This window comes from Cyprinus carpio, chromosome A1, assembly GCF_018340385.1.
Source record: "Cyprinus carpio isolate SPL01 chromosome A1, ASM1834038v1, whole genome shotgun sequence".
Classification (NCBI taxonomy): domain Eukaryota; kingdom Metazoa; phylum Chordata; class Actinopteri; order Cypriniformes; family Cyprinidae; genus Cyprinus; species Cyprinus carpio.
Genome location: NC_056572.1, coordinates 23,706,090 through 23,722,009, shown reverse-complemented (window position 1 = coordinate 23,722,009; position 15,920 = coordinate 23,706,090). Strand labels below are relative to the sequence as shown.

Below are 15,920 nucleotides of genomic sequence, written 5' to 3'. Positions count from 1 at the left end.
TCAAAACAACAGCATTTATTTGAAATATAAATATTTTTGTAATATTTTTTGTGTCCTGAACAATGTCTTCACTGTCGTTTTAATTAATTTTGACCCCAGACCTTTGAGTTGCTGAGCCAAAATTACTAGGGGACAGTCAATCCATCACAGAAATAACTTATACCGTTATGTTTCAATTCAACATACCATTGTAAAAAAAAAACAGCCTTAGTTTCTTATTCATATCTTCAACCATTTCTATGGAACGATTTCAAATATCAAAAAGATCATTTTTGTGCAGCTCTGATCTTTTGAGTAAAATTTATTGAACAATTTACTGAATTTGTAGGAGGAATAAAAAAATAAATAAAATAAAAAGAATGATTTGATACCATGGAGACAAATGAACTAAGTATCACCTTTAATCAATGACAAAAAAACGATAAAACAACAGATAGATTCACCCACAAATACACATACTGATATATCCAGGCTGATTTTTTCCCAAGTAAAATGAAATAAATAATTATGTGACCGCCAAGTACAGAGTATCGTGGAAACCTCATGGTCAGCATTTAACAAGGATGAAAACGGCAAAGTACTGTGTCCTCTCGTGACTGGATTTAAACTAAGCAGGGCCAAAATATTATGGATGGCTGAAAGCAGGAGAACGGAGAGGTGAATGAACGAGAATGGGCAAGAGAGCAAAGACAAAGAGGCAAGCCATAAACAATAATTGGAGGAATGGGTTTGTGTAAAGACGGCCAAAGTAGATGAGCAACATGGCGCCAAAAATCAATTTACTCTCACGTAATACTCTCTGGCCTGCTTCCTTCAGATTTAATAAGGTGCTGAAATATAACAGTCTACTCAATTAAGGCAGCTAATGGAGGAACAAGCACTCCACTGGAGAAATGACCATGTTGCTTTTTTCCCTTCCACCGCCAATAACAGCAGCTCCAGCAGATATTGTGTCGCTGTGGACATGGTCCTGGAATGGACTCTTGTGTCTTGGCTTTTGCAGACAATGATTCATTGGCTGTGGGGTTTGCCGATGGTTTATTTGATCAGCTGGGCACCCAACTAGCAGACTCAGGCAGAAAAAAATAGAAATCACTCAGAAATCAGTAGAGGCAGGAATCAGCGATGGGGATGACTGGAGCGACCGATCAACAGGTTCCTGAGAGCTCTGACGACTTGATACGTTTTTTTTGACGGCTCTAGCCACAGCTAGGACTCTTGATTGTATTTGCACGTTCCCGTCTCCCAGTGCATTCATGCATGCACAACGACACAGTCCATTTAGGATGTGTCTGTTTTTCACTGTTCGGTCTTTTATTCAGACACAGTGGAGGGAGCTGATTACTTCAGGGGGCCGCTCGCGTGGTGAGGCTGCCATGCGAGGTAAATATAAGGATGTAGGAACAGCTGCGGTGGCTGTATTGATTGGCTATTTAGGCCTTGGTCTGAGGGGAGAGTGTGGGTCGATGTGCTGGAGTGTCAGTGTGTGTGACGGAAAGGCAGGTGTAGGAAGCAGAGAAACCTCTCATCAGGAGTGTTCTGCACCACTGGAGCATACCACCAGGTCAAATACCTTACTACAGAAGAAGAGAGAGATAAATAGAGAGAGAAAGATGAGAGATAGAGAGAGAGAGAGAGAGATGAGAGATAGAGAGAGAGAGAGAGAGAGAGAGAAATAGGGAGGCCCTCCTGGATGTAGACCCCCTAGCTAAGTATAAATCTAACAAGATGAGCCCTTCCTGTGAGGCAATGTGGAGTGAAAGTGAACATGGAGGGGATCTGTATGATTTTGCCTGGAGCGAGGAGGGATTTTAATACGGAAAGTCAGAATGTTGTGCATTCTCTTTACTCTTAAGATCGCTCTGATACACGGGCACAGTGTGTTAACAGACTGTAATGCAACAGCTTGTCTGAAAGTAACGTATAATTCTGTTATGCATATAATTAGAAAGACAAATTTATGACTGAGAGTGAATGTGATAATTTATTGTGGAATTTAAAAAGATGTGTCAAGAAAAAATGATTGTGTTCCTTTAAATAGTCCACCCAAAAATGTATATTCTGTCATTATTTACTTACTCTCACGTTATTTCATATTACTTATTTATTACTTAGATATTTTGAAAAATGTTGGAAACCACACAATTTTGGTTACTTTAAATTCCATTGAACAGACAACATTGAGAAATTACGCAAAATATCTTATTTTATGTCACACATAAGAAAGGAAGACATATAGGTTTGGAGCGAGGCAAGCTACAAACAATTTGTCTGTTCATACTGAAAGCAAACAGAGGTGTGGTGCAAAACAATCAATCAGAAAACACTCTCAACTCTTTTTGTGCACTCAGCATAAAACTAAGCACACCTACCTTGTATTTTCATGACTTCTGTGATGCTTAATCAGATTTCTAAAATATATATTTTTTAAAACTTTTTTATTTTTTTGAGGAATTTGTCATGAAATATCTGTTTTTGAACTTTTACAATCAGTTTCTCTTCAGCCATGTTGGACATTTAACATACATGAAGAGTGGCACTTTGGTCCAATGAGAATTCTGTGTGGGCGGGGTAAACGATGTGACACCACAGAGATGGAAACTAATGGTAGTGGCAACTTTCTAAGAGCTGAGATGTAAAAGCTCTTAGAGAGAGCTTTTACACTGTTTAATCAGCACACTAATTAAACAGTGCTTCTGAAAATGTCTTATGCTTAAAAAAGTACATATTTAGATAAAATAGTAATCCTTCATGACCCAATTATGTTTAAGAAAACAAGAAAAAAATGGCAGCATTGCCTTCATTTTAAACATTCTGTTTAAGACACATTGGAACGCTTCTTCAGCCCAATCATAATTCAGTATAGGTGGGGCTAACCGGTGCAAGAAATGTAAACCAGGTGACCAAAATGTAATGACACTTGATGCTTGTCAAAACAATTATACTTTTTACTGCTTAAAGCTCCAGTATGTGACTTTTGTAATTGACCACAAGAGGGCGCATTTCCAACAATAACAAAGGCAAAGCTTGATGACGCTATGAAGCAGGTGACGATGGGAGATGTCGTTTTTAATGCGTTTTCACCATAGCAATGTATCTGAATTGGATAAACGAATCATGATCACGGATGAGGTAATTTATTCGTTTTTGGTATTACCTGTATATATGATCGTATTATTTTATGTCATCATAATTAATGAACTGCAAGGAACGTGAAATGTTATACTATATTATTGACCATGTGATATTCCGGTGTGTGGTGGAACATCACATGGTCTACACCAGAAAAAAAGTATAGAGCGGACATTTGCGTCACTGAGAGGCGACATATTTTTTCCGGGACGGCCAGTTATTTAAAATCGGAATTTCTCTGAAATAAAAAATCTTTGGAGACTTTTGAGATATTGTAAATACACAACTGGAGGAAATATATCACACTGTGCAAGTTATTTTCGGAAATTTTATTACAAAATTCCTACATATTGGAGCTTTAATGCTTTATCATGCTGTATCTGGTTAGGACACATTGTAAAGTTAGGTAGCCTATTAAAATATTCTATTCAAAAATCATAAAATCATACAAAACTAGGAACCATATATGATTTCAATTAATACAACTTGCACCCAGATATGGCATAAAAACAAACAAACAAATAAACAAAAACGTGAATGGAAGAATGGAAAAAGGAAAACCCACAGTAGAGTAGGAGCGGAGTGATTACAAAACGCTTTGAGCAAGGATGGGAAATTGCTGCATTCTCTGAACAGTAGGTGCGAAACAAGCACACACACACACACACACACACACACACACACACACACACACACACACACACACACACACACACACACACACACACACACACACACACACACACACACACACACACACACACTCTCTCTCTCTCTCTCTCTTTTTTCCGTTTGCATGTAGGACATTCTCTGGGGCAGCTTTCTCTCTAGGTCTTGAGGGACTCAGTGGGGTCTCGACCTCTCAGCCCTGTTTCACACTCATTAGCATTCATCACCACCTCACACAGTAGCCACTCCAATACTGCTCTCATTTCTATTACCATTCAGCACATTGACCTAAATACACAAGCACACACACACACACACGCACACACAGAACGACTCCCTGAGGACATGCATGCCCCGTGTTGACAAGCCCTCTAGGTGGTCTGCTGATTCCACTGGGACTAATAAAAAGCAACACTAAGGGGTAATTGGTGCAGGTGATTCTGTAAACTCTGCCACAATTGCCATTTTTAGAGAGAGTGTCTTGTGACTAGGCTCTTATTAGACTAAATTAATTTGTGTTATTCCTCAATTAAATACCATAATCTCTGGAAACAGACCTCAGGAGAGAGAGGTATTTACATATAGAGTCACAATGATGTTTGCTCCCTTGACTTACGGTAATTATTTTGAGAGAAAGAGAGAGAGAGAGTAAGAGACATAGTATTCTAGCTAAATGTGCTGTCAGTCTGTGTGGCTCCATGTGTCTGTCCTCTGTGAATGGGCTCTAAGTTAAAGGATCTCTCTGCTTTGTGCTCATCCTAATATAAATAATCATTTGTTCTGGCTGGTTGGAGACAGCCCATCAGAGAAGGCCCCTAAAAGCTGATGACACTGATCCCTGTCTCTTCTGACATACATTCAGAGTAAGGACATCCAAAACATCATATTTTTGGAAACACTACAATAAGCTTCAGTTTGTTAACATTAGCTAGTACATCTGGTAACATAGACTAACAATGAACTACAATGTTTACGGCATTTATTTAATAATATAGGTTAATCAATCAATTATAATATCATATCATATCCAGTGTATCATATCCAAAACTTGGAAAATGGAAAAGCTTACATTCAGGGGTGTAATTTTTTCCATGATTTTGTCAGGAGAAAAGGTGATCTGAACACAGATAGGTAAGTAGTGGCTTTATTTTCCTCTGGCATTACATGGCTTGCCCACCCACTTCCCTCTGATCCCAATATAAATTATATTACTTTGATTAAAATTCTTATTAACTTATGTGATTTCTTTTGATAAAATACTTCATGAAATATAATCATATATGGGTAAAAGAGAAATTATAGCTACAATTAGCTTCAAGCTACTCTTTACTTAAAAGTCACTATCCGTCACCATTGAGTGTTTGTGATCCAGTGTAGATTTTGGTCAAATAATGAGGCAGAAATATGATGTTAGTAACATTTTAGAAGAATTTTATGGGGAAGATACACAATTACAACTTCTGTGGGGTGTGAAGGAAAAGTATTGCAATTAGTAGTGTAGCTAATTACTGTTGCCAGAAAGTAATAAGTAATATTATTACTTTTGAAAGGAGTAACTAACAAGTAATAAACTATTTTTTGGAGTAACAAGCACAACATTTTTAAATATATAATTGTCATTATTTATTCATGTTTATTTATAATACATTAATGTTCATTTACGAAACTTAAATTTAAAGGGGAATTTAAAGGGGATTCATTTAAAGATGCACCTAACAGCTAAACCACAGCAAGCTGTCAGCACGCTAATTAAAACACTACCATTGAAAATATCTACTGGTAAAAAAAAAAAAAAAAAAAAAAAAAATATGTAAGAAAACATCTAGCCAACCATCATAACCCATTCTTAATTCTCAAAGCATTTCTGACAGAACAAGAAGAAAACAAAAACAATGTTTCGCCTTCATTGTGGACCCCCCTTTTCCTTTTCAATTGTGGAAAAAGTGCCAGCAATGCAGATGCCAATCACAATTTGCATTCAAGGCCTGAGCAACATAAATCCAATTAAGTTCTCCCCAAATACAACATTTATGAAGCTTACATGTCTTTGTGGAGCAAGGAGGACACAAGCTGAAGAGCTCATCAGCTTTTCTTTTTTCTCTCTGTCTCTTTCTCTCTCTCTCTCTTCCCCCATCATCCCCGCTGTCCCTGTGATTTCCATAAATATAAATCCACTATTTACTCCCATTCTTGGCAAATTCAGCAGGAAGATTTCCATTCTCAGTAGAAAAGACCTCCATTTGGAATTGTCCAATCTTGCTTGAATGGTGGGTGGGAGGGGAGCAAGTTCCAGCATAATCATCTCTTTCTGAGTCCTATTGTGCAGCTGCGCATTAAATGGTTAAAGTCACGCGAAACTGTGGGGGACTTAGAAGAGATTTGCAGTTGGAAATCGTTTCCAATGTACTTCCTTGAAGTCAAGGTCAGAGAATGCATAAAGTGAGAGAGAGAGACAGAAAGAAACAGAGAGGGTAAGGAGGAGAAAGGATTGAGTCTATTGGCATCTATCATACTTTCCAGGAATCCCATTACACCTGCAGAGAAAACTTTATACATTTGCACATTTTTGTGAGTCCAAGGTGTCGTACACGCCAAGCAAGGGCATATGTGTGAAAGAGAAAGTTAATCACTATTAAAGCATATGTTCACCACGAATCCATTATTCATTTCCTCCTCAGAGAAAGGCAGAAGATAGGGGACAATGTGACCCCATTATAGAAAGCCAACTCTAATGAATAAAGAGCCAATAAGGTCTGTAATATATGGAAATAGGAACGTGCTGTTATCCTCTCCTGCCATTGACTGTGACCAGCTGGCATGTCTTCTCATCCTGGCCAGAAAGGGGCGATGTGATGACAAGGATTCAATTTCAGCTCGGAGTTCCCTGTAGGTTGGGATAGATGCACAGACTGGGGTTATAATGTAATTTAACTCAACAGCTAACGCATGTCGCAAGGTAGTGAGGTGAATCATTCGCCGCGCTTCCATTAATGCCAATACGTTGGGTTTACTACTCTTTCTTCTCTCAATCAATCAGAGAATAGTCAGGGAAGAAAGCTCAGACTTCTCAGCGGATCAGTCATTGCACAAATGAGCTGTGATCCAGATAGAGGGGCTGCTTTCATCTTGTAACAGGCAGTAAGATCTATATTAAGGCTTCTTAGCTGTGTACGCTTCACACATTCGAATGCACCATTCTAGGTTGCTCAGCCAGCAGTTGAGGAGAGAGGTAATAAAGTATTAAAATAAAAGGACGGGGGATTTTGAAAGCCAGAAGGATTCTGTTCCACAGTTGAGGGCGGCTCGAAGGAGAGGCTCATTACGTACCCGTCACGTCGTAAAAAGTTTCCCGCATCTCTCTTTCAGTGCAGGAGAGCAAAGAGGGTGCGTGGAGACTGAACGGATGCATTTTGTCTTCCCCTCCTATGCTTTTTTTCACCCCACATAAAAATGCCTCAGCCTGTTCCTTCAGAAGTAAAGTTAGCAAATTGGCAGAGGAGACATCACCCCTCTAGCAACACGGCTCTGACGGAAGAGTCTTAGCCCACGCGAGAGGCTTGAGTGCGCGAGGAGAGAGACGTCAGCTTAACTTTGGCTTGTTAACTGCTTTAGGCAGATGTTATGTACTGTAGGGGGACTTTTCACAGAGAATTGAAGGGGAAGATAAACAGCATACGGGGGACTTAGGACTGCCTGGTACACCAGACAGAGTTAAACAGAACTGTTTGTGACAGTATACATGTGGAATGGAAGGCAACGAATCTCTGTTGTGGTTTGCGATATGCATCAATAAGGCCTGGGTCTACAGAATGGATCAAATTTATAAAACCCACTGAAATGTTTGAGGGTTTATAATCACATTCATGAGTAATGTTTCTCAGCAAACATTTTTGCTGCCCTTACTGTGAGACAGACAAAGAGACTGAGAATGGGAGCACAGATATGCAGGTCAGGGTAAAATGTGAGCCGGTGGGAGTTGAGTTTTATTGGTAGCATAGTGAGAAATAAAAACACTGGAAATACATGTATTTCTGTGGCAGAACTGAACTCTAGTATCACACTGACTTTGCATCCTGCTTTCTAACTATCCCTCTTAATTTCCCTCAGAGACTAGCATGTAATGAGAAATGTCTCCTAGTACTCAGACTGTATTACAGAAGTTATGAAGAATATTACTTTCTGAATTGATTGTGTATGCAGTTCCCCAGCTTTGATTTTTCATGAGTATTTTTGCCAAATGACAAATCACAAAACGAATAAACTTCAGTTACTAGACAAACCTAATCCCTAGTTCTTGTGCTCAGATTTGTGTTATTACTTTACTAAAAATCAGATATTTAAAACGCATGTTCAAAGTGCCCATACATGGAATTTGATTGACACCGTTTTCACTATCCAAAAGCCTGTAAATCAGTATTTTTATTTAAAATTGAAGGATTTTCAGGTAAATAAAAATGTCCATCCATCCATCCATCTTCTTCTGCTTATCCGAGGCCGGGTCGCGGGGACAGCAGTCTAAGCAGAGACGCCCGGACTTCCCTCTCCCTAGACACTTCCTCCAGCTCTTCCGGGGGGATACCAAGGCGTTCCCAGGCCAGCCTTGTTCTTCCCTAGGGCCTCCTCCTGGTGGGACGTGCCCGGAACACCTCCCCTGGAAGGCGTCCAGGAAGCATCTGGAACAGATGCCCAAGCCACCTCAGCTGGCTCCTCTCGATGTGGATGAACAGGGGGTCTACTCTGAGCTCTTCCTGAGTAGCTGAGCTCCTCACCCTATCTCTAAGGGAGTGCCCAGCCACCCTATGGAGAAAGCTCATTTTGGCTGCCTGTATCCGGGATCAATCTTGTCCTTTCGGTCATGACCCACAGCTCATGACCATAGGTGAGAGTAGGAACCTAGATCGACCGGTAAATCGAGAGCTTAGCCTTGCAGCTCAGCTCCTTCTTTACCATGACAGACAGGTACATCGACCGCATCACTGCAGAAGCTGCACTTATCCGCCTGTCAATCTCCTGCTCCATCCTTCCCTCCCTCGTGAACAAGACCCCAAGATACTTGAACTCCTCCACTTGAGGCAGGAGCTCTCCACCAACCTGAAGGGGACAAGCCACCCTTTCCCGGCTGGGAACCATGGCCTCGGACTTGGAGGTGCTGATTCTCATCCCAACCGCTTCACACTTGGCTGCAAACCGTCCCAGCGCACACTGAAGGTCCTGGCCTGATGAAGCCAACATGACAACATCATCTGCAAAAAGCAGAGACAAAATCATGTGGTCCCCAAACCGGACACCCTCTGGCCCTTGGCTGCACCTAGAAATCCTGTCCATGAAAATAATGAACAGGACCGGTGATAAAGGGCACCCCTGCCAGAGTCCAACATGTACCGGGAACAAGTCTGACTTACTGCCGTCAATGCAAACTCCATACTCCCGGAGCATCCCCCACAGGACGCCGTGAGGGACACGGTCGAATGCCTTCTCCGAATCCACGAAACATGTGGATTGGTTGGCCAAACTCCCATGAACCCTCCAGCACCTCAGCAAGTGTATAAAGCTGGTCCACTGTTCTATGATAGGGACCAAAACCGCATTGTTCCTCCTGAATCCAAGGTTCGACTATCAGCCGAATTCTCCTCTCCAGTACCCTGGCATAGACTTTCCCAGGAAGGCTGAGGCGTGTGATCCCCCTGTTGCTGGAACACACCCTCTGGCCCCCTTTCTTAACAGAGGGACCACCCCCGGTCTGCCATTCCAGAGACACTGTCCCCAACCGCCACGCGATGCTGCAGAGGCATGTTAGCCAAAACAACACCACAACATCCAATGTCCAGGGCTATATGCCCCCGGTAGGGTCTCCCAAGTCAAACAGGTCCTAGGTGACGGGTCAGACTAAGAGCGGTTCAGAAGGCAAAAATTGGAGGCAAAAATTTGGGTCTGGGAGGAGTTTGGTGAGGCCATGGAGAAAGACTATCGGTTGGCCATGAAGAGATTCTGGCCAACCTTATGGCACCTTAGGAGGGGGAAGCAGTGCCCTGCCAATGAAGGTGGGCAGCTGTTGACCTCAACTGGGGATATCATTGGACGGTGGAAGGAATACTTTGAGGATCCCCTCAACCCCACTGACATGTCATCCATTAAGGAAGCAGAGGGCTCGGAGGTGGAATAGTTCATCACCCAAGCTGAAGTCACCGGGGTAGTTAAAAAGCCTCTTGGTGGCAAGGCACCAGGGGTGGATGAGATCCGCCCTGAGTACCTCAAGTCCCTGGATGTTGTGACTTAATAATCTGTGCATAATATAAAGGAAAACATACACATGTGCACGCACACACACACACACACACACACACACACACACACACACACACACACACACACACACACACACACACACACACACACACACAAAGGGGTTTGACAAAATAAAGTTTTTTTTTTATCTTCTGGTTGTCTATATTCTTTAGGTTGTATATCAGTGTAGTATAAGTTGTGTTTAGCAGTGGTTAGTACTAGCTCTTTGTTAAATTAGTGACTTGTCAGACAGAAAGGACAAATCATGGAAACCCGTTTATTAGGGTGCACGTCTGTAACATTAGCAGCCCAATTGTTTGGTGTTTTAAGAACAAGCATTTTTTACAGTTATAGCTGTGTACACAAAACATGGCCAGACTTCATCAGTAAAGAGGAATAGTGGGTGAAAACCAAAAGTCAATGAAAGGGACCGTCACACAGTAAGAAGTATTTTATCCAAACAACAGAACTACTGCTGCAAAGTTGCAAAGTAACAGCAAAACTCGATATTCACCCTGAAGATGCTGTTCCCATAAAAAACCAAACACAGAGAACTTCATAAAGCCAGCATCTATGAAAGAGCTGTGACTGCTAAAACTTTAATCAAAGACACCAATGTTAAAATGCGAACATGATCATAAAACCCTGGATTGTTGGAGCACCAGGATGAACTTCAACATCTGCCCTGGCCAGCCAAATCATCTGACTTGAATATTATAAAACCACTGCAGGCAGTTTCGAAGAGAAGAGTGAAAAGCACATTTCATCCTTCAACATCTCTGAAGCAATTGATAGATGTTCTGATATAACATTCAACTGCAGACTATTCAAAAGTTGTATGAAACTATTCTAAGAGGTTTGGAAGGCAAATAGTGGTATAACAACTTAGTTAAGAAATATTGCCTATTTCCCAGCTGTTCACATTATTTTGTCCAACCCCTGTTTGTCTGTACACTGTATATACATATGTACCTGTGTATGTAATTATTATGAATAACAAAACATTAAACAATATGGTCCAGCATATTGGTTATGTTCAGAGGTGTGTAAGAACAATCTAAGAAAGTGGGTGTCGGGGATAATCTGTATATTGTTAATTAAAATTGTATTCTTAATTTTCTTAATTATCTCAGTTTGGCTCATGAATATTACTTAGGTGAATTAATGTTGCCAGTAATCACAGCTGTTTGCTGAAAAGCAGCCTTATTACCAGTGGAACCTGTGCCTTTGTTTGTTCAGTTGACTACTTGGTCTTGAAGTCAATAAGTGGATGGCAAAACACAACCTTAAATATACCCAAAAATTGAAGGAGTGAACAAACTTCAAAGTCACAGACATGTCATATCCCTTTGAAGTGATTAAAGAAAAAAAAAGACAAATAATAATATTTTTTGGTCAACTTTTCAACGTTTTACAAACTTTTTTGTAAATGGTAATTTAGCTTAAAAAAAGAAAAAAGGAAAGTTTACTGCCTGTCTGTCTAAACGTTCTAGGCACACGCTAGTCGCATGTAGTCAGTAATGCTGACAGCCTGGCAGAGTGGAATAGATATAAAGAGGTGTGTTTGATCCCTTACAGGTAGGCATGGGTTGAGCCAGTGACTGCAGAAAATATGACTTACCCTGAGGGCTTGGAGGAGGAGTGGGATGCTGGATGAACTACAGTGGGCCGCAATGGGCAAAGCATACAGAAGAACCAGCAACCCGAGGGAAGGCAGAGGTCTGGAGTCCACAGAAAGCCACAGAGGTTTGTGGATAAAGCCTTGCAGCATCCCACTAATGTTAACATTCTAATCCACATGTGTGCAGCAGCAGTCATGAAAGGCTGGTTGTAAGACTGTGTAAGAGTGTGTTTTTGTGTTGGTTTATGTAAGTGAGTGAGAGAGTCTTCACTCAGACTTCTGCAGAGGGCATGCAGTGCGCCTGCACATATAAACACAAACACACTCCACCACACTCAGGAAAGCTGGTTTTCTCAAGACCTCATATCCACCCCAAAAATTAATCCACAACTTAATGCCTGGTATGGCTAGTCTGGGGCGCAACGTGCTGTGATGTGATAGGGGACCAAAAAAGCATGCAGTCACACATGTGCACACACACAGACAAACATATCCACTCTCGCAACACACAAAAGTGTCTCTACTGCAGTGATTCCCATCCAGCGGTGAAAAGTTTAGGATTTTGTTTGGTTAAAACAATAAAACAGAAGTTATAACTTTTAATTTACTGAACATAACTGAATAAAAAAATATTTGTAATAAAACAAAATGAAATAAAATAAAATAAATGTTAACAAAAAAAGTCTTGTGATCACCTCGCAATTACTAAATAATTTTAAGGAAAGGGATCTAAATAGTATGTGTGAGTCAATTTATGTGGATGACACTTATAGCAGAACATATTTGCATATATAAAGACTCCAGAGTGAAATAAATTTCTTTCCCCACTCATCTCACTTGTACTTCTTTAGAATATTTTTTTAAACATTTTTCTGCATCAAATGTCTCACATCCAACTAAATCTGGTAATAAAATAACTGATTCCATATTTCTCAAATTGCTTCAATTTACTTAAATTGTTTCAGTTTGAGACGAAGCTACTTGGTGTGTGTTTTTCACCCACTGTTTTTAATTTAATTTAGAGTGAATTATTGCAATGATAGCCATATCCAGTATAATCAGAGTTAGAAGAAACACATTTCTGGTTAAGTGTAGATGACTTTAGGCCTTCTGATGGGGCTAAGTGTACATGAGACAAAAATAAATAAAAATAAATGTAGGGGAAATCTGCTCCTCTGCTTGTGACCCTGAAGGTTAGAGAGCAGAACTAATACTAAACTCAGAATCATGGATTGACTTGAGCTCTGGTGGAAAAGCTGATGATATATATGAAGAGTTCAGATGCAAAACCCTCTAAAAGCCATCTGAAATTTTCTTCTGAAATTAGCATTTTTATCAAGCTCCTGTGTTTATGTTAAGTTATTTCACTTTAATGGCAATGAGAAGAAATTATTCAATGACATTAAGGTGAATTTACTGAACATAAACACAGCAGGCAAATAAAAAGGCTAATTTTAAAGGAAATTTTCAGATGGCTTTTAGAGGGTTTTGCATCTGAACTCTTCATATAGGCTAATTTTAAAGGAAATTTTCAGATGGCTTTTAGAGGGTTTTGCATTTTATATATTTGTGTGTGTGTGTGTGTGTGTGCGCACTGAAATGCAATAGAAGAGTATGAAAATAAAAGACTTTGGAATAAAGCTCCTGGCTATTTTCTGAGTGTATCATAAGTGCAGGTCCCTGGTCAGACTGACGTTTCATATCCTATTCATGCACGACAATACAGGTTTAATGATGTCAATCACAATGTCTCAGTGCAGCAGATATAAATGAGATTCTGAAACAGACTGGCAGATCAAAAGCTAAAGCAAATTGAAAAAAAAAAAAAAGAAATTTAAATGAACTGAAAATATAAATAAAAGGGCAGCACATATGTTTTTTGATTCTCAAATGCTCTTCTAATATATATATATATATATATATATATATATATATATATATATATATATATATGTATATATGCATATATATTCACACAATACTGCAACCGGAACGGTTTCACCATTAGTATCAAAGCGCATGCACTATTTCTCACATTTACTATAATTTTGTAAATACTACTGTTTTTGTGTCATGGAACGTAGTTTTAAGAGTTTTTAGGCATGAATGTATTTGTTTAGACTTCAAATGTGTGATTTGTTAATAAATTTAATGACTATTTGAAATTAGTTTAAACTTTTTCGGAGATGTGAGCTCTAGGGCTGAGAGCAGGTTCATCTCAGCCAGTTCTTCTGGAATTGCAGCTGGCTCTGATGTATCTATAGTGGTTAAACATGAAGTATAATTCATCTGGGGTTTATCTAATGGACCATCTTTAGTCTCATTTATCTATTATTTGTTCCAGAGCAAACAATTTTGGCTGAGGGCAAATGGCTTAGGCTGATGGCCCCTTGGTGATCATAAGAGGCTTTCAAAAACATAAAAAAATCCAACCCACCCGAAACTTTGAATTGTAGTGGGTATACAGTGAATGCATATATAATTTTTATATTGTTGTGACAAACTAGGTATGTGGCCATTGGCATGTAATGGTCTAATACTGATTTCACTCACTCATATGGGTCACTGGGGTCTGGTCCTTGTAGCTCAGGTGGGATGGGAATACGTTTATAGTACATCTCCCAGTCAAAGGCTCCCCTCATGGCATCCCCCGCCTGTGCCTCGTACCCAAAGTGGTTATGGTCAATCACATCTATCATGGGAGACACAATGGTTTTCGGATTCTGGGCGATCTGGTCTGCAGGTAGAAGGCAAAGAGAGAAAAGGAGTAGAAAAGTTAGATAAAGCTAGAAATCTATCATTTCCGAAAAGAAAGGGGAGGCAGTGCGTCTCAGGAGTCTCCCTCCTCTCCTGGATAACTTGCTCTTCCTCGCTCTGCTTGGCTGAGTGTGGCGACCCTGTGAAATTTAAAGCTGCCACAGCCACCCGGCGATTAGAAACAATTACAGCGCTTCAAAGTAGGTTTGCTCCATGGAGGGCTGAGCAGAAAGGACCCTCGGCCCTTAACTCTATCTCTGTCAGTCAGCAGCCGCTAAGCCGTCCCAGATCTGTCACCCACACTCTCCCTCAACACCACTGCACTACTGGACCAAGGAGATCACAGGATGCAAGCAAAAGCGAGAGAACAGACCTGGAGCATGGGCTTAAACACACAACACCATGCACCTTAAACAAATACTTCATAAAGATTCAACTCAAGAGCACAGTCTCCACAGTCTGTCTGAAACTGAAGCTGCAGTGACCACTGCAAGACTCAAAGCTTTAACAATACAAAAATGACCAATGAATGATAATTTTATATTTAAAAATAAATTATCTTAAAACACATTTTACTAGCTTTTTAAGCACTTGGTTTGTAACCAAAGCGACTTGCATTACAATTAAATTATAATATTTTATCGGTCTATGCATTCTTTGGGAATCGGACCTATGACTTGTCATTGTTAGTGCCATAGTGTACTGTCTGAGTTATAGGAATTATTTATTGTATTATTATTTTATTTATTTGTTTATTTTAAAATACAGTTTTACTCAGCAAGGATCCATTACATTGATCAAAACTAACAAGAAATACAGATTTATAATGCTACAAAAGATTTCCATTCCAAACTTGTGAATATACAACAGCACGAATGAACAGGGCTAAACCTAGTACCATTGATGCATGGCAATGTTTTTCTACCAAAATTTTGGATTGTATAAAAGAATGACTATTAAAAGGTGTTTTTTTCTTCTTCTTCTTCTTTCAGATTGTAAAAAATATTGATATGTCTGTTGCTCCCCGTTCCCTGTTTTGTTTTTTGAATGGATGTTGTTTTGTTGAATCAAAAAAAAAAAAAAAGCTTTCCATTCCAAACAAACTGTTTTCGATTCATCAAAGAATCCTAAAACAGCACAACTGTTTTTAACAATAATTATAAGAAATGTTTATTGAGCATCAATTAAGCATATTAGAATGATTTCTGAAATAAATCACTGGAGACGTTTTTTTGAAAATAATAAAAATTCCCACCACAGTGTAATTTCCACCACATCTGTTAATTAACATTTTTTACTCTTTTGTCTTGCTAAAAAAAAAAAAAAATCCATGAAATAAAAATATTTTCACACATTTGAATAATTTGACAAAATTATACAGCTTGAATGGAAATGATTAAAACTAAAAAAAAAAGTTTTAAGAAATATTTTCTTTGGTTTCACACATTATGTCTCA

At 39.5% G+C, this 15,920-nt stretch overlaps 1 protein-coding gene across 1 annotated transcript in view; it reads right to left on the bottom strand.

Annotated features, from left to right (window-relative positions):
- The window catches only part of LOC109095820 (polypeptide N-acetylgalactosaminyltransferase like 6), a 170,665-nt gene that overhangs the window by 14,616 nt on the left and 140,129 nt on the right, over positions 1–15,920 (bottom strand). The window contains exon 7 of the mRNA XM_042758329.1: positions 14,261–14,444. Within this exon, the coding sequence (XP_042614263.1) occupies positions 14,261–14,444 (184 nt within the window). The remainder of the gene's footprint in view (positions 1–14,260; positions 14,445–15,920) is intronic.